General features: G+C 39.3%; 3 protein-coding genes across 4 annotated transcripts; all 3 read left to right on the top strand.

Moving 5' to 3' along the window:
- The first annotated feature begins 970 nt into the window (after positions 1–970).
- sike1 (suppressor of IKBKE 1) lies at positions 971–7047 on the top strand. Of its 2 annotated transcripts, XM_042491907.1 has the most exons (6): positions 971–1111; positions 1208–1384; positions 2810–2915; positions 2998–3140; positions 3250–3363; positions 5898–7047. In XM_042491907.1, the coding sequence occupies exons 2-6, from the start codon at positions 1226–1228 to the stop codon at positions 6033–6035; spliced, it is 660 nt and encodes a 219-aa protein (XP_042347841.1). In that variant the 5' UTR covers positions 971–1111; positions 1208–1225; the 3' UTR covers positions 6036–7047. The 2 variants fall into 2 exon arrangements, with proteins under 2 accessions (XP_042347841.1, XP_042347840.1); XM_042491906.1 differs by having other exon boundaries at positions 971–1384.
- A 753-nt stretch (positions 7048–7800) lies between these two features.
- On the top strand, positions 7801–10698 carry micos10 (mitochondrial contact site and cristae organizing system subunit 10). Its single transcript, XM_042492116.1, has 4 exons — positions 7801–7893; positions 9145–9192; positions 10263–10369; positions 10490–10698. Exons 1-4 carry the CDS (start codon positions 7821–7823, stop codon positions 10496–10498), a joined length of 237 nt encoding a protein of 78 aa, XP_042348050.1. The 5' UTR covers positions 7801–7820; the 3' UTR covers positions 10499–10698.
- Positions 10699–13208: 2510 nt separating this feature from the next.
- Positions 13209–19807, top strand: htr6 (5-hydroxytryptamine (serotonin) receptor 6). Its single transcript, XM_042492498.1, has 3 exons — positions 13209–14081; positions 17432–17566; positions 19451–19807. Exons 1-3 carry the CDS (start codon positions 13209–13211, stop codon positions 19805–19807), a joined length of 1365 nt encoding a protein of 454 aa, XP_042348432.1.
- Positions 19808–20136: the final 329 nt, after the last annotated feature.

Raw genomic sequence — 20136 nt, forward strand, 5'->3', positions numbered from 1 at the left:
TTGTCAGGGACTGTTAATTATTTATGATGTAGGGTGGGGTGGTTTAAAGAAAGGGGGGGCAAATAAATATTTTTTTTTTTAGCACTAGTGAGGAACTTTATTCATTTTGGATTAGCGGCTGAGCAACAAATTTAAATGTCTGTATTTTGTCATTATGTTAAAGCTGATTTTAAAAGAAAGCATGTGTTCCAAACCACCCCTGGGTTTATTACACCATTCATAATATAGCCAGAAAATGTAAAAACAGAAATTGTGGATTTTCACATTTCCAACAGTCCTTCATGTTCGATGAATGCCTCCGCCATAATAAAGATAAAGAAACACACACACAAACAAATCTTAAGTTAAAAATAGTGATATTTCAACAAAATCACTTTATTTTACATGTCTCTAAAAAAATGGCCAAATGTATAAAGTTTCCATGAACTATCTAGCATGCATGGCAAGAGTGAACAACCAAGTTGTTGTTTGTTCTTTTGCTGGAGGCTCTTGCATTCAAGACCCAAGGAAAAATGTTTCAACCTTTTGGGAAGTGACAAAAAACACCTACGTCACACCCCAGCCACGCCCTCCTCTGACAAATAAAGAACTGTTCCCTACCATATTCGTATGTGTGTGGGCAGTGAAATGAAAAGGTAAAGCATCAACATGGCTACATGTTTCCAAATTCATTGTAACACATGAAACACAGCAACGCTCTCCGCTGCTCCCCGTCGTGCAGAAAACGTAAGACTCTTAAAAACTCACCCGGGTTTTGTTCCCTTCCTGCAAAGCTGTGTTGTTGTTGTTGTTGTTGTTGTTGTGGTGCTGGTGGTTTTGTTTTCAGAATCAAGCGTGTTCTGTCCAGCTAATCAATTTCACGGTTGCTACTGTCAATTATCTAAACCGTCCAATAGGTGGCGGTATCAACATGGAATCCGGTTTTGTAATTTACGATAGACAAAGAAGAAGATACGGATGTGACGTCATTGTTTAGTCTCACACGGAAACGGCGCAATTGACAACAAAACAGAGAGTATTTTTTTTTTATTATTTGCGCGTATTTTACTTATTCCGCCTGTCGACAAATATTTCCGAAGTCCCGCAATAGTTGGTACACATCGCTGTAAAGGTATCGCAGCTGCCTCGGCTAGCTAGCAACAACACAAGATAACACTGCGAGGTATTTCAATCCGGCTGTGTGAAGTAACGTTAGCTTGTTATACAGGAGTTGACAGTTTCCAGTATGGCCTGCACTTTGGAAAAAGTGTTGGGCGATGCTCGGACCCTTCTGGAGAGGCTCAAAGAGCACGACACGGCCGCCGAGGGACTGATAGAGCAGTCCGGGGCCCTCAGCCAGAGAGTGCAGAGCATGAGAGAGGTGGGAAATGCTCCCCCAGACAAGGTGAGGACAAGTAGCTCCGCACCGTTACATTCACATTTCTGCAAAGTTTGCTGCGTTGCTCAGTGATGCACGCACACATTAGGTGCAGCAGAACTCAGTTGAGCTCTAACTTTGTCATCTGTTCAGAATCAACGTACTAAATCGAATTTTCTGCCCAACAACGTCTCAAATGTTTCCTCTGATGAGCACACACTCCTCTACCATCAACACAAAGGGAAGTGTGTGGACCAATGCTAAATGCAGAAATTAGGATGAAACTAAGTGGCAATTTACCTTTAGAAAATTCCAAAAATGAGTTGCTTAAATATTCTGTGCATGTTTGAAATAAGGCGCATGAGGAAAAAGGTCACACCTGCACACTGTTTAAGACCTTTTTTTTGATCCTGCTTGGATCTTCGATATGTCAGATGTTTGAAAATGCCTCTCATTGTTTATTGTTATTTTAAATTTTTCCATTTTTGGAATTTGATTTTTTGTATTTATAATTATTCTGATATAAACATTAATTCTGATACAAACATTCTCTATATAATGTTTTTAGGAACTGAGATAGGTTTGATGTTTTGTACTATGGCATTGACATCACTGTTTTTCTTTTCCTGTGTACTTTTTCTATGTAATTTTTTAACTGTTGATTGGCAATTGTTTTACCACCCTGCCTGGTTCAGATGGTTAACCACACCTGCCACACCATAGAATTCATCAGCCTATTGGTGTGCGTTATGTGTTATGTATAAATAAAGGTGTGGTTTCATGTTTTCAAACGTTTGACCTGACAGAGATCCTAGTAGGATCAAATGGTTGTCTTAAATAAAGTAAGTGTGCAGACAGTCATTATTTTATGCAATCGGAACAGTGGGATCTGCATTTGTATTGCATTTGTGTACTGCTATTTAGCAGTCAAGGGGTTAACACAACACAAAATAAACTACTGCCACAAATCATCACATGTATCTATGAATTAAAAAAATAAATCCAATGTTTTTTAGAATCGATGCAGCATCACAAAATATAATATCACATTTACTGAAGTCTATCAATATTCTCTTACATTTCAAGTTATATTTTGTTAAATTGTGTGTTTGTTTGTACAAAAAAAACCCACAAAGAATAAATTGCTGGCCAGCCAGTTCAAGCCCCCTTTTGTGAAAAGGGAACTTGTAAAACTTAGATGTCATGAATATCATAGAACTAATCAGTGCTTTAACAGTAGTTCATGTTTGATGCTGAGACTATGAATACAGTTTATAATAACATAATATGATACATTGAAAATGGAAATTAGGACTCTGATTTACAAATGAAACAATAGCTTTGATCTCACATCATTAACATTCACATCATTATCTCGTATCATTAAAACAGAACGACACATCTTTCTGTTTGTTATTTCTCTTCACTGCTCTATTCCCGCTCTCCTCTCAGCACACAGAAGATGCTTCAGAGATTCAGGAGCTGACAAAATATAAGCCTCATGTCCTACTGACTCAGGAAAACACTCAAATCAAGGAACTACAGCAGGAGAATAAAGGTGAAAATGAAAAAAAAACAATCTTGTAGATTGTGTGACAGTTTTATGTTTTTGCTAACCCTCTTTGTGACTGTCTCTTCAGAACTGTGGTTATCTCTTGAAGAGCACCAGTACGCGCTAGAGTTGATCATGGGACGATATCGCAAGCAGATGCTCCAGCTGATGATGGCAAAGAAGGAGCTGGACACTAAACCTGTGCTCAGCCTCCACGAGAACCATGCAAAAGTATGCTGGCTCTTCATGTTTTTAGGTTCCCTGTCATCAGTAGATTAAGATTCCAAACTAATGGTTGAATTTCTCTTTCATTTACTGTTCATTTCTGACTGTTCTCCAGGAAGTGCAGAGCCAGGTGGAGCGGATATGCGAGATGGGGCAGGTGATGAGAAGAGCAGTGCAGGTGGACGATCAGCATTACTGCTCAGTAAGAGAGAGGCTCGCACAGCTAGAGGTGAGCACGGGGCTTCAGTAGAATCAGGAGCAACTGTTGATGTTTTTGCGCCTCCCTGCCGGTGACAATCATGGCGGGAAGAGTTATGATTTCAGGTCATCTGTCCCATTCTTGTGAACGTGATATCTCAGGCATGCCTTGAGGGAACTTCTTCAAATTTGGCACAAGCATCCACTGAATAGAAGTTGATTGTCAAAGATCACTGTGGCCTCACAAAAAAGTTTTTTACTGTAACTTAAGAATTTATATGCTACTTATGACAACATTTCACACAAATGTCTCAGAAGATAAAATTATGGTGACATTTGATGACATTTTATATTCCCAAAGGTCATTGTGACATCATAATGCGCTGCAAAAACACTTTTCTGACTATTATTCAACGTCATAATACATAAAGATGAATGGAATTATGTTAGTGGCATTTACAGCATTGATAAATTACAATTACAGGGACTGTTTTAGGATAAAAATAGTTCCGGTGATAATGGTTCTCAGTATGTAGATTACGCAGAGGAACAGAAACACTATTTAGTAGATGCAACTGTTGGATGTTTAAGAAGTTTTCAATGCTGTAAGGACCACAAATGTAACTCAGTTCACTTCAGCTGTGATGATGATGATGATGATGATGTGTTGAGATGGAAGCAGAAATCCCGGAGACAGATGTCTCAACCTGGACTGATTAAACCAAAACTACCTGAATGGCTAGATACCACTAGTAAGAGTAAAATATGTGATGATATAAACAGAACAAAAATGTTTTCATAGTTTGAAAATAAGATCTAAGACTTTTTGTGCACATATATATTTCTCTCAAATTTTGGTCACAAATTTTAAAAAAAATCCTTGCTAGTGAGCACTTCTCCTTTTCCAGAATAATCCATCCACCTGACAGGTGTGACATGCCAAGATGCTGATTAATCTGCATGATTACTACACAGGTGTGCCTTGGGATGGTGACAATAAAATGCCACTCTAACTGTTCAGTTTTATCTTGAAAAAAGACAATTGCACAACTAGGAAAAAAATATATATATATATTTTAAATCACAGATACACAAAAGTACTAGTCAGTATCTGGTGTTACCACCATTTGTCTCATGCAGTGCGACACATCTCCTTCACATAGAGTTGATCAGACTGTTGATTGCTGGCCTTCTTTTCAATAGCCATGTGAAGCTGCTGGATAATGGCAGGAATTGAAACAAGATGTCGCCCGTGCAATTCCAGAGCAGCCCAAACATGCTCAGTGGGTGACATGTCCGGTTTGAGGATTGGGTCTTTGCAACATGGGGCCAAGTAATATGTTGCAACATGAGATCACGGCGTCAGATGAACGGCATGTCAGTGGATCTCAGGATGTTGTCACAGTATCTCTGTGCATCCAAACTGCCGTCAAAAAAATGCACTCGTGTTCGCTGTCTGTAGCTTATGCCAGCCCATACCATAACCTCACCGGCACCATGGAGCAGTCTGTCTGTTCACAGTGTTGGCATGATTAAACCACTCGCCCACATGACCTCATATACAGCGTCTGCCATATGCCGGCACAGTTTAAACCGGGATTCATCTGTGAAAATATCACTTCTCCAAAGTGCCAGACGCCATTGACGGTGAGCAGTCGCCCACTCAAGTCAATTATAACGATGACCTGTTGTCAGGTCAAGACCCCCGTGAGGACAAATAGCATGCGGAAGAACTTACCTGAGACAGCTTCTGACGGTTTAGGTGAATCAATAATTACATCAGCATCTTGGGTGGCCAGTCTGAGATTACCTTGCAGGTTTCTAAACAAAGTTGCACCCAAAGTATGAGAGAGATAAATCTATCGAGCGCATGAAAAAGTGTTAGAGGCTTAACCCTTTGAAACCTGGAGCAACATCATTTTTCTTGTGCTGCTTTGATACAACTTTCACACGTGTTTAACCATTTGAAACCTGAGTTTCAGGGTGTGATGTCTGTTAAAAACTTGGGGGAAAGAGACAATGAGCAACTTGGTATGAAATGTTCCACAAATAAAAAATATTTATTAGAAATTATTTTTTCAAAAGCTAAGGAAAAATATCAAGTGTAGAAAAAAAGGAAATTGCTGGGGAAATACTATATGTGTAATTATCATAATTTCATATTTAAAGTTATGTTACAATTACTTTTTAGGCACTTTTTCCAAGTCTTGTTTGCTTTTTTGACATGATTTAATAATTCATTTATTTATTTTACTAATTTTCAGGTAATTTTCATGTACTTTTTACAAATTTCTTGCAAATTGTTGGGTAATTTCTTCTTTTGTTGCTCCTTTCCTTCTTCCCATGTTTTTGAAAGAAATCAGGCTAATTTGCTCGGTTTCAAAGGGTTAACTTAAACTAGTAAAATACGGGAGCAAAAACAGAGGTGTGCGTTAAAAATTATGTATAAAATGATGTTGAGTTTAGTTGATAGTTGATATCTGGCCATTTAAATCTAAACATTTCATTTTGATTTTTTAATGTGTTTTTCTTTTTTTAAATATATGTTTATCCTGTCTTGTACAGATTGAAAACAAGGAGCTGCGAGACCTCCTGGCCATCAGCAAGAGCTCAGTGAAGACAGCAACAGAAGAAAGCAACCAGCCAGCAGCAGCAGCAGCAGCAGCAGCACAACAGTCCCCTCAGCCAGGGTCCCCAGAGTGATCAGACAAAGCTTCAGTGTGAACTGTGGTCGGGGCAACAAGTCCCTCAGAAACCAAGAAACAGGGTAGATGATCTCTTTACCCTTCACCACATTATTATTTTCTTTACATAGGATGGAATGCAATCAAACCACAGCATTTTTATTTGTAGCGAAGGCTATCAGACGCATTTACCTGCAGGTATGTCTGAATGATAGCACTTGTTTTCACATGTACAGTATGTGTGTTATCACTGCAGTCGTGTTGACGTGAATTCTGCATCACCTGACTTTTAATGAGGCGTCTTGGTCACACGAGCAACAGTGAGAGTTCAGACACATATGTACAGGAGTTAAGGCAGTAAAAGCAAAGGGGGGTTATTTTTTTTTCGGCCAAAGATACATTTGCTCTAAGGACACAGTTTCTACCTCTTTGGTGCCCCTTTGCTGTTCACACACACACACACAGACACACACACACACACACTCTCACAATGTGTAAGATACTCACTATCAGCCCTACTATGAGTTCACTTGAAGTCCATTAAGAAGCCAACTTGTAGTCTGCACCGTTTGAGGAGACTGTGCTTGATAATCACTCTGCCAACATGATGACTTTTGGCTGTTTCACACAGTTTGCCTGCTGAGGAGCGACAGTGGATCATTTGTATGTGACTGTCTGTCATTTAATGAATTTGATACGTTTGTCAGTCTGTTTGTAGAATTCATATATAACATGATTTCCATGTTTAGTACTTTGATTCTGTGCGATCAACACCAGGTTTTGTAGTTTTCAGATTTGGATGCAGCAGTGTCCCAGCTGACGGCACGTCTTTATTTAATGGTAACAATTTCAAAACATGCCAAGTTTTTTTTGTGTAATGGGTATCAAATGTTTGAGCACTGTTAAGTGTCAGAAATTGTATATTGTCATCTCAGGAAATCAGTGTTAATAAGGTGAACATGCTGTAATGACTTCATCACAGTGTACTGATTTGTGTCAAACAAAATTTCATTCAGAAACTTTCAAATAAATTTGCAATAAAAAAACTGTGCATATGGGATTTTTTTTCTCTGCCAAACTACACAGAGGGGTGACAAACCAAAACTTGAATAAATGGATGGAGAAAAGATAAGATGCATCCACACAGATGCATATTACAGTTAAACAATTACCATCCAGCCATGCTCTGTTGCATATATAAGTGTATTTTGTCAACAGATCATAACTCAATGTAACACCTATTTGAGATCTTGCTAACACATCACATGTTGCATCAAAACACAAAATAAAGGAATGTCTTTCGGAAGAATGATGTCCATCCCCTCAGTAGAGCTCCAGAGACTTGAATCAAGGTCGAGGCACATGACTCCATGCCAACGAAAGCTATTTTCAAACTGCTTAGCCTCCTTGAAATATCTATCGTCACCCAAAGCCTAAATACATATAACCCCACTTACACACTGATAATAATGTGTGCAAGTAAAACAGACTGTTTTAATCTTTACCACAGGATGGCGACATTAAGCAGCTTTGGTTTTAATGCATCGCGAGGTTTGCAAGGGTGGCGTTCATGGAAAAGGGTTTAATCGAGCTTTAACCTGTTGAAGAGTTTTCCACCCACATGTATTCTCTAAAAAACATCCGCCTGATAATAAACATTATTTTGTAGCTCTGATAGGATAAAGCGTACTCGCCCACTGCACTTTGTCACAGGCCCCCTTCGCTCAAATCATCAGATGTTTATATTTCCCATAGCACCTGAAGGCAGCACCAGAGCTGCATTTGACACTTCTGAGAGAAGCTAATGTTCAGCATGTCTGAAAAGGAGCTGGGGAAAAAGTGGGACCGGTGCCTGGCAGACGGTGCCATTAAACTCGGTAAATATCTCAACGTCTTCCCGATTGTAACGACATTGTAATGCCCCCGAATAAGGCCAAAATAAGCAACAGTTTACACTGTAGTCCACAGCTGTCATTGACTGGGCGAGAGGCTAACTAGCTAGCCGAAGGGGCTCGTAAAGGACAACTGAATGACCACTAAGATATCTATGACTTGTTCATTTTGATAGGTAAAATTATGATGTATTGACTTTAATCAAAAAGACTGACCATCGGTGCTCAGAAATATTTGCGGTCCCTTAAACTTTACTGTTGGAAAGAACCTAAATTGAGTAGAAGCGCCATTCATAAAGGGACAGTTTGATGCTATCTTGCTTTATCAATACGTTACAGCTTTGCAAAGACATTAAGTAATATATTTTACGAAACTGTGTTGCCCACTCCTGAATTCGGTATATATACAAGACGTTTATTTTAATACTACGTAAACTTTTCATTGTCTCGGTTTACATCTCCGCCGTTTTCTAGAGTGAACTTATCTAACGTAACTTGAACGTCACATCGGGAACGGGATAACGTGAAAGTTTATTTGTTTAAGTAGGGCATTGCTTGATGAATAACTAGTATTATAGACCAGTTGATCCTTTAACCTTGCTATGAAGTCATCAGTCATGCATCAGTCATGCATATACTGCTAATAAGCAATGAACCATACATTTGGCAGATTTTTGAACGGAGTTTGGTGTGATGTCACTGTAAGGCAGCATCAGCTGGAGTGAGGTACCTGACTCACGTTGTTTTAGAGAGACTGTGTGTAAAGACCACATGTGTTATTTCAAACAGTGAGAGGAAGTGATTTCACAGTAATGTCCAGTTTCAGAGAAAAAATGAGGACAATACTGTAACGTTACGTCCCACTACACAACTTACTGTATGAATCAGTTTAAATTTAGATTTTAAAGTTATTTGCAATGTGTATTAGAAAGTAGTGGTAGTGCATTACAAAGCAAAAGTGGGCTATGGCTACATAAAAAATATACAGTACATAAAGTCAGTCAACATAAGTCAGAGGTCATATGACACAGCATATAGCTCATGATAAATAATAATAAATAAATAAATAAATAGCCTATGGCTATATGGGTGTTTTGGGGGGGGGGGTTAAAAAGATGTTCTTTGCACCCTGAAACCAAAAAAAAAAAAAAATCCCAGTAAGAATAAATTAATTTTCACTGTGAATTAGAAAATGGTCAGAGGATGTAGCTGTTTTTGTTTCCCCCTCTTTTTCAGGCACTGGGCTGGGGTTAGGAATCGTCTTTTCTGTTCTGTTCTTCAAACGTAAGTAGTTTTCAGTGGATTGTTTCTCTACTACATTTTGAACTTTTAATTTAGCAAGTGTAGCAAGGAGTCATTCTCTGTACCTACTGCAGCAAGTACATGCAGTTGTCTGCTACTGCTAACAGCAAATTACTTCATTAATCTTACACAGTTTTTTGAGTCTTTTGCTTTCCCAATCTATGGTCTTATCTAAAAGTCCAGTTTGTGGCATTAAGGGGATATACTGGCAGAATTGGAATATGATATAATAAGTGTTTTGTTTTTTTGTTTCTAATCACATAAAAATAAGAACTGTTGGTTTTCGTTACCTTATTTTATTTTCAATATTTCTATAGTAGCCTAGAACAGACAAACTAAAAACTTACTCTTGATATGGCCATTTGCATTTTTGCGTTGGCTACCATAGTTGCAAAAAACAAAATTTTTTCAACGTGAAACTGCTTAGGTCAGTGGTTTTTACTAGTTTAAATCACCGGGTCTGTTTGTTTTGGAGAGGAAGAGACCTCTGTGAATAATTTGGCTCACAGTAAAATCCTCCTGAACATCTGAATGTTAAGTTAACAGAGAAAAAAGGTGAGCACACATTTGTAGATGATGGGCTAATGACCTGTCTCCTACATGCCAAACAGCATCGGAGAGACACCGATTTGTAACAGGAAACTCTTTTTTTAAAATTTTAAAGTGTTTGTGCTTTTTTTAGGCCCCTGGTTAAAACCTCCTGAACCATGAACACTTCAGGAATTCCAGCCAGAAAAGCTTCAACTGGTCGCAGTCTTCAATCCTTACTACTAGATGCCACTATATCTCTCTGAATCTAACACACTGTTCCTTTAACTGAACACATTATTTTTTAGTATTTTGTGCTTTTATTGTGAGAAAAGCACCAAAAACACCCACCCTCAAAAGCACAAAAAAGAACATGTGAATATGAAAGTGAAGCACTGGAGAGAAAAAACACAAACAAGGTGTCACAAGATGAGTGTGAAAAGGATTTCACGCACCATCTCGGGTATGTTTTTATAACACTGTGACGTGCTTGAGAATTCATAAAGTACCTGTTTCATTTGTAGGGCACGCTTGGCCAATTTCATTCGGCTCAGGGACGGGACTTGGCATGGCGTACGCAAACTGTCAGAACGACCTGAGATCACATTACATGCTACACAGAAGTGAAAAGGTTTGTTTGTGCAATAAAACACACATGGCCCAATAATTCATTATGTCTAAGTCAGATTACCAACCTTGTGTCATGATTTAAATCAAGATTTCTGTGACTAATTTTTGTTTTCTTTTACAGGAGCAATAGCTGCAAGTCATCAAGGGACTGTCATTTTTATTTTTTTACTTTTTTTTTTTTGTTGGTTTGAGAGTCAGCATTTGCACTGTTCTACAGTTAGATCCTTGTGTCCCTGTTGAATGATCCACCCTAATATGACTCTGTATGATTTGTATGTGCCTGATCAGGACAGTCTGTGTATATTTAATAAAATAATCATGACAACAAAACGATGCAGCGGTGATTTATTTTTCTTTAGTTGCTTTTAAATGGATGAAAAACATTTAAAATCACCTTGAAATTAGGAGTAAAACAACAAGAGTAATGTGATGAATCATAAAGCTAGATTAATACACTCCGAGCAGTGATGCTGGTGCTTAAGGGAGTGATAGGAGTCAAGTGTTAATGCAGCATTGAAAAGGTGGATTTTCTTCAGTTTATTTCTGAATGCGAGTGGGAGTGATTTTCTCAAATGGTGTCATGGAGGAGAAGGTGGGGAGAGCGATGCAAACGCTGTCCCAGAAGGCGGTGGGCTCGGTGTGGGTGAGAAGGGGGTCAGAAGGTTGGCAGCAGCTGATCTGATGTGGCAGATGACAGGGGCGTAGTGATGGGAGAGATTAGTCAGTTCTGAGGGGGCATGAAAATAAAGCGCTTCGCATATCGTGTTTAGTATTTGACAAGGCTATTGAAATGCTGGAGTGCACAGGATTTTACCCCATGAATGCTTCGTTTTATGCTATTTTGTATTCAAGCGCTCCTGTTGTGAATAATTATCGTCTGGATGGAGTATAATGTAGGAACAAGGTGAAGTGACTTCATTGTTTTCTGAACTGTTGGAACAGGGAATGTGAATTTATTCACCAGTGCTAAATGAACAAGTCATTGAAAAATGTTTCATAAGCTATAACTCAAACTACTATTGATAAACTGGCACCTTCATGTTACTTATGTATCAACAGGTTTTTATAAAATATCAGATGTTTGTTTCAAGACACGTCACAATGAAAGCGATCTGACTTTTAGACACTGACAACAGACAAAACGAATGGAAAATTAAGACAAAGCTTCATATATGTATGTAAATGATGAACAATTATGAAATGTAAAAGAACAGATTGCATAAATATTTACGCTCTATACTGTGATGCACCTGTATTATTGGACTGGTGTAACCAATTGTTTCCAGTAGTGCCCCGTGGAAGTTTTTCTGAAATCTTTTTAAAAAATTAAAAAAAAAATTTCATGAATCAAAAATATAATTAACAAAGATTTTCTTTAAAAAAAGAACACGACACCGATGACAGACTAACTGTTACCAATGAATCCTTTTGCAGTCATGTTAGCTATCTAATGCTAAAACACTGTGCAGCACCTGTCCATAACAGTGAGGCAAAATAGTTAGACTAGACCGATTAGCCACTGATTGCTTCAGATGTCACGTACAGTATGTTGAATGGAGATCACATGTAAAATAAAGGTTTGACAAATGATTTGAGGTAAAATACACCTGAATCGGAAGGGACCAGTGACAAAATTCGGCCAAAAAGCGGATGAAACAAACCTGAAGGCTATTGAATGAGAAAGGATGCAAGAACATGTGATTCAGTCTTCATTAAAACATGAAAAGGTCAGAGGAAATGGATTCTCTTTAAATGGGCCCTGCCACTACTGCTCGATCCGACGCTCATTACATTATACACATGCACTTACAACAAAAAGCAAGCAGAATGCACAATTTTAGATAATTTCTACCTGTGAAGAAAAAGCAGTCACATCTAATCTCTGTAATGCCTCACAGAGAAGCCATAATAGTTTTATCCTAGTTGTTAAAAACACCATGACCAAACATGGAAAAAGATCACCCACACCAACTCCTATGCTGAAGAATTAGCATTTCCTGGCTGTGATTGTGCATGGTTATGCATTAACAGCTCAATGCTTTGACACGCTCCTTCTCAGAAGCTGTGCGCTCTGGCTGGGAGGCGCGCTGGAGTGGCCGACACAGGGATTAACAGGAGCGGGGGATATAAAGGCAGCGTTACAAGGACCATGGTACCTGCAGAGCACTTATGAACAGAGCTTTGCTTACAAATGACTGCTTCACAATATTTGCTTTGTTTTCGGCGGGCTGTGTCCCAGAATAAAAGGACTTGTGAAAAGCAGCAGAGCTCCAGCTAAGCGAAGGACCTGCGGAAGCCACACAATTCCACTTCTGTGAGGTGAGGTATAATTCTGAGAATTGGTCCTTGCTCTCTTCATCTTTAGTAGTCCCTGTCACCGGCAGAGCTCTCGCATGCCTTTGAAGCTTATCTTTCTGTGTGCCCTCCTCCGCTGATTGTCATCATTGTGACATGCTGCTTCGAAATTCTCTGTCAGCCGTCGAATGGCTCATTCTGGCTCTTAGCTGTGGATGAGGCAGGGACATGCTGGCCAGGATGGCGAGATGAATGAAACTGTGATCACTATACTGCTGGCAGTGAAAGTAAGCTCAGGGTACCTGGATGTATTCCTGCCAAAGGGAGATGGAGATATTAACCCATGGAGACCAGTCCGATTAACCTTGACAGGAACAGGGTTGGACGGCTTCTCAACACAAGACCTCAGCGACTTCTTTTTACTCAGTAATATCCCAAAAGTGAGCTTTGGCAGCAACAGAGAACTGGTCAAGGTGTGAAACATCTAGAGTTACGGGAAGGGGAACTTTTAGGACCTGGATTATTGGTTGTTGCCGTCCAAAACCATGGCTGACTCTCACTTGTCTGGCTCCGTAGGAAGCTACAACAACAGCTCTCCCACCACCAGCGCATGGAACATCACAGGCAGCGGCCCCTGGTTGTTAGCCTTCATGCTGACAGTCATCATCCTCATGACAGTCTGCGGCAACATGTTGCTCATCGCTGTGGTGTTTGCCCATCGCTCTTTGCGTTGCACCTCAAACTGTTTCCTGGTGTCTCTGTTCCTGTCTGACCTCATGGTAGCACTGGTGGTCATGCCCCCAGCCATGCTCAACGTTCTGTGCGGGGCTTGGGTGCTGTGGCCGGCCTTTTGCCCGATCTGGCTCTGCTTTGACATCATGTGCTGCAGCGCATCCATCCTCAACCTGTGTGTGATCAGCCTGGACCGCTACCTCTTCATCATCTCGCCGCTGCGCTACAAGCAGAGGATGACCCCACCTAGGGCATTGCTTCTGGTGGGAGCTGCTTGGGGTTTGGCAGCATTGGCCTCTTTCCTGCCCATTGAGATGAAATGGCACAGCTTAGGCCATTGGAGCAGACACTTATCAGGTCCAGGGGTCAGCAGTAACAACATCAGCTCCTACTCGACATCAGGAGGCCTTTCCCTTCAGTGCCGCCTGCGGGTCACACTTCCTTTCGCCCTGGTGGCATCTGTACTCACCTTCTTTTTGCCCTCCAGTGCTATTTGCTTCACCTACTGTCGGATCCTCCTGGCAGCGCGGAGGCAGGCGAAAAGGGTCGCAGCGCTGAGTCATCCACCACACCCACATCATTCTCTGGGGGAACCGTCCAGACCTCCTTCACCTGGAGTTGCAGCAGGGCAGCAGGACGGAGATGACTGCAGTCACCAAGAACCTCCTGTGTCACAAAATGTACCAGTAAGTAAGGGCATATAAACTTATAGATGCCTATTGTAAGACTTTTGACCAAGACATTGAATAACAGTGAACAATTTCTAAGCAAAACTGAAATGCCTAATAAAAAATCTGCTGTGATGCTAAAATAGTAGACTGGCCTTTAAGCAGAGTGGACCTTAATGAGAGTAGGAGTTGAAAAAGTTGATTCTGTAACTGGAGCAGGTGGCACAAAGATAATCACCAAATTACAGCTGTCCATCTATTGTAAGAGCTCTCTAACATGTCTTTTCCTTGACTTTACTTGGATGCTTTATATAATACTCTTCATGCCTTTTTCCTCATGCCGTTTCCTAAAATGCCAATTATCTTGTTGAAATCAACTTAGAAGTTTAATATCATCGAAGTGCAGCAATTATAAACCTGGAGATGTTAATTTTATGATTATGCATGCTTCAGATGTATTTTGGCAGCTGAATTTCCTTTTTTCCTCTAACCTTTCTGACACCTAAGTTCTGAGTACAGACCCACTTGACTGTGCTGATGTGCTTAATTATAAAAGTACCTTGAAGTTGACCTAGTTTGGAAGAAAATCTAAAAGTATAACTGATTTGGCCCAAAAATGTTTTTATGTTTTGCACAAACCACCTTGTATTTAACATCATAGAGGTTTACAGCACATCTAAAAGTCTTAAAATACCTAAGTTCATTCATTATTATCAGGCTGCAAAAAAGAACCAGAAGAGATTCAATCTACCACTACGACTGTGGCTAGTGTATGATGAACAGTGTTTTGCTTTTAATTTATTGAGGAAAAGTGGTGATTCGGTGAAAGGGAAAAGGTATAAAACCTGCTCTAAAATCTTGGAGAGAAAAGTACAGACAGTGTGTGGTTGAGGGGGATGTGAAGTACAGACAGTGTGAGAAAAGTACAGACAGTGAAAAGTACAGACAAATGTGACAGACACCTAGTCTGTCACATTTGCCTGCAGTAAATATGTACACACACACACACACACACACACACACACACACACACACTAGAACAGTTTGTTGAAATTCACAAAAACTCTGATAAGTTTTCTGATTTCTTTCATTCAGTAGCTTTCGAATACTCTCATTCTTTTATTCAGCTTGCTCCAACTTCTCATTGAAGCCAAGTGACCCTGGCACTAAGTGTAATATTCAAACCTTTTATAGCTGCACTATTCCATCAAATAGAAATATCCAACTTTTATAAAACTCCTCCAAGATTAACATATTTGGTATCTGGGGATTTTACTATTTTCACTTAAACTTTGAATTAATTTTTTTGGGTTTCAACTCAGCTGCAGAGCATAAGTACTTAATCACTGGTCCACTGGTCTATAGGTGTTATCGCAAAAAATAATTCTTGAGGAATGGAAAAAAATTATCAAGACAGCAAATATTTGTATTTCATTAACATTTTAACAGAACAGTTTCAGCAATTTTGGGAAATATGCTTTCATCCTGAGAGATTGATACTACTCCGTGTTTGTGTGTTAGGTAGTCAGGTTAGTGAGTGGTGCAGGGAGGGCTTCTTTTTTTTTGTGGAAGTTGGCCTCACTCTGATTGCCTTGTTGTTGTTTTTAAATTGGATTTTGGATTATTGCAGAAAATAAGCTCTGAGGCAAACAAGAATTTATGATACTTACACATCTTATATAATCCTCAGAAATGGACAGCACTTTTGTGATTGTTAAATGAAAATGAAATTGCCAGAAGTGAAAAGCTAATGTTAAGCTATAAATCAACTACACTACTTGATTTCTACGTTGCCACCACAATGAGGCATTAGGCTGTTTTCAGTAATGATGTTCTGTCACCTCATTAGGTCACTTGTTAGCAACTGTCTTTTGTAAAAGCTTCATAATTTAGTGGGGTATTTACTGACATTTTTTATGCCACAGAGCAAAATGTGAAAATCTCTTAAGCTTGTGTTAATGACAGGCCTGATATTAGACACCTACCCCCCCCCCCCAAACCCATTGTCTTTAAGACAAGGGAACCAAAAGCTTTTAGCTTTTGGTTTAGCTTAGCATAAATGACAGTGAAGGCAGGTGAAAATAGCTAGTTGGCTCTGGCACCAAATAAATGGTTCTAGTACACAAAGAAGATTAAACATATGAGATATAAAGTGTTAATCTGTGTCTTTAGGGGTGCTATAGGTGGATTGTTTATCTTAAGCGTGCCAGGCTATATTTCTGCCTTGTCTTCCTATCTTTTTGCTAAGCTAAGCTAACTGGCTCTTGCTATAGCTTTATATTTAGCATACAGACATGAAAGTAGTATCAGTCTTCATGTCTAAGCCTCAACAAGAAAGTGATACATGTATTTATATTTTCCAAAATTACTTAGATTAATTCCTTTCATTGACATATGGCTAAGCCCAGCTCCTTAGCTCACTCTGAGAAAAAAAATGGCGCGTTGCCCAAACCAACAATGGCGGCTGTCGGTTTCAAAGACATTTGTAGAGATGCAGAGCTTTTGTGGATAGAAGCTCTTTATTTCACACAGACACCATGAAAATGGTCTTCACTCTGCTGTGGTGTTAGCATTACCCAGCCTTTGCTTTCTTTGTAACATTACAACTGAGATAACGTTAATGGTTTTCAGTTGGGTGGGTTTTAACTACAACCTTTTGTTACAGTTAACACTGATGTCCCATTGTAAAAGAACAAAAATACTCAGTTAAACAGATGAAATGATTAGCTTTTGTTACAAAGCTGAGGTTGGCCATAAGGTTAGCGGCTATTAGCTAACTTAAGCTAACATACCTAGCAAATTTTGCTGCACAGTGAGGTTTTGCTCACTGCTGCAGACATAATGTATGAGGTTATATATACTAGTCACTTTCAGGGATTTTTTTAACACTGTGTTGCCTTACCTTAGAACACATGTTGACAGCCTGTTTATCTTCTCAACGGGATAAAACAACAGGGGTTATAAGTGCATAAATTTAATTAAAAACGCAAGAAAATCACAATTTCTGATGCTTTTCTATGGTGGTCAATGAGCAGGATGTCCGAGTGCAATATGTGGCTGCACGAAATGTGATTGGCTCGTGGCCTTTGAGGGCGGGGCTAAGCTACAGGTCAATTCAGAGCCCTTTATTCTAGTGCACTAGGTCAATTTAGTTTATTAACTTAGTTATAACTGGTGAGCTTCAAGTAAACCACTGACTAAAGTAGGCCAAAAATAATTAAAATAATGTAATTCGTTTGTCAAATAGGTCACAAAGAGTTACTTGTAAAAGCTTTTCCAACAAACTAATGCAGGCAAGGGAGATTTATATTGTATATTTCTGTATAATTCTAAGATTAACACTGTCTATTGTTCTCTGCTGTCCACAGCCATCAGTGAACAGTGAGCGTGGTCTGGCTCACAGGCAGGGTCGGAGGGCACTGAAGGCCAGTCTGACACTGGGAGTCCTCCTGGGACTATTCTTCAGTGCTTGGCTCCCCTTTTTCATCACCAACATGGCTCAGGTCAGTAGAGGGACTAGGCACTATCTCTGCCACAGATGAGACACAGAAATGCTGTCAGTGAAAATAAAATAAAAAATAAAAACATGCAGTTTAACATGACATTGGCTTCCATCAAATCTTTGATGTGAGATATATAGTACTGTAATACCTATATGTGCAGCCGAGTGCTTTTTCTTCTTTGATCTGCAGCAATTTCCCTCATCATTTATTAGTCTTTTTTTTTGGAATAGCACTCTTATTCCATACATCTAAGTGACTCAATGTTTTATCAGTTCCCTCCCTAATTTATTGTGTGGTGGGCACCAAAACAGTGTGAAATAAATGCAAAAGAAAGACAGAAGAAAGGGAAAAAAAACACTTGGATACCGGTCTATTTTTGTATTGGCCAGCCTTGGCGTCACAGCCTTGCCAAGCTATCCAACGAGGAAATAGATTGGCATTTCAGCTTTGTGTGGCTGACTCATTCCAAAACCCTGAAAACAACACACCACAGTAACGTTTATAATTGGCAGTCTTTTTAAGTTGTTGATTTTGATTAGATTAGAATGAGCACACACACTTATTACTTGCGAACAAACATCGTAGGCCACGAGAAACCTCAGCGAGAGTAAATGGATGTCAAAAAACAGCTTAATCTAAATTGGTAATGACACTTGTCGTGTTTTTCAAGCTTTCAATGATCCAGTCATTTTGATTTCCCATCTGTGCCCTCTCGCTTCTCCCCTGCATAACATAGAGCACAGAGACTTGACTGTGTCTGCGCTCTTCGTTCCTTTTCACACTCAATGTGGTGTGTGAAATGCACCCCTCCTTTCTGTCCTATTCCCACCGCCTCCCCGTCTCATCTTGATAGTATTTGAAGCTCCCCTCTAACAGCTGTCTCCTCCTTCACTGTCCTCCTCTAAACCTAGTGGTTCTGCTCAAGATCAGTGTTTTTAACGGCCAGACGCAAATGTATTTCACAAGTTCTTCTCAGGAAAATTAGATGTTCATGTTTGATAAGAATAGTGATGGACAGCCTAGGTGAGAATTAAGAAAGAAAATCTTTAAAAAAACATTTTTTTCTTTTTTTGTAGTTATTCAAAATTGATAGAATTCTTTTTATTTATTTCAGAGCTGTAACATAAATTAACTTGTCTTACACAGTATTTTTTTTAAAATAACTATGTGCAATAAATTAGAGATAAATGAATGCACACAATGAGCTAAAACTATATATATAAGGCCTAGATGAATTAGTGGGCAATATATATATTTTTTTTAAAACTTTTGTCATTATTTTGTTATCTATTTTTGTCTTGTCTAATTCTTATTTTCATTATTTTTTTACAGGTTTTACCATATATTAAACTCTATTTTTCTGATGGAAATAATTAAATAAATGTGCACTTTAATAGAATAAATTAAAATAAATTTTGCTGTAAAGGATAAATATGCCTATTGACAATGAACAAATAAATAGATCTTTCTGTACTTGTTTCTTTATCTTTTTAATCCTCTCTTATATTATTAAAGATAGCAAAAAAAAATACAGTAATGCTTACATTGTGTGTATTCTTGGGGTCTAACAAATGTATTGAATATATTTCCTTCCTCATAATTTTTTTGCAAAACCAATGTTTTAAATATTTGAATTCTTTCATTGTTTACATCTGCTTTTGTTTCCTAGTTCGAAGCCTTCTACTTCCTTCACAATACAAAGCTGGGACCCTCTCTAAAAATTGCTTCATAATACTACAATGGGTCAAAAACTCATTTTGGTGCCTTTAAGATTATTATTCTCTGTATTTACATATTTGATCTATTATTTATTGTCCTTATTTATTTCCTTATTTTACCATAATTTTTTTAATGCCTTCAATACTTTCTACTGTCTTCATCCAGGCAGTGTGCGAGTGCGTCCCCCTTGCGCTCTTCGATGCCATCACCTGGCTGGGGTACTGCAACAGCACAATGAACCCCATCATCTATCCGCTGTTCATGAGAGACTTCAAGCGAGCTCTGGGGAAGCTCTTGCCCTGCTGTTCCTCACAGTCACCCAGAAGACCCTCACCAGCGCTCTCGCTCTCTCTGCGCAACTCAGGAGAGCCTAACATCGCCAGCAGCCCCCCTTCTCCCCTTGCCTCTGACCCCACACACCCGCCTGCCACCGCCACAGACGCCGTCAACCTGCTGGATGCTGAGCACGCTGGCATCGAGTTGCCTCTGCTTCTGCCCAATCAGGTCGATACCCTGGATTGAATAGCAGTTATGGAAATATGTTGTGTCAGGGTCTATGGTGGGAAAGGTTCAAGATAACAGTTCTTGATTTACTCACTGTGAGTTAAAAGATCTAACTACAAGAAATTAAAAAAGAAAACTGAAATTTTTATTGTCACAGAAATATGTCAGTAAGCTCTGCCCATGTTTTGTCTTGAATTGTCAGGGACTATTTCCAGTATTAAATCAGTGCCCGTATACAATGTAACTACATCCCGATGGTAAGCAGCGCTTCACATTGGCATGTGTGGAATAGAGGGAAAAAAAGGCCTTGCAGAAGACACATTCACAATTACTGTGATAATATCCAT

Source organism: Plectropomus leopardus, chromosome 8 (assembly GCF_008729295.1).
Source record: "Plectropomus leopardus isolate mb chromosome 8, YSFRI_Pleo_2.0, whole genome shotgun sequence".
Taxonomy (NCBI): Eukaryota; Metazoa; Chordata; class Actinopteri; order Perciformes; family Serranidae; genus Plectropomus; species Plectropomus leopardus.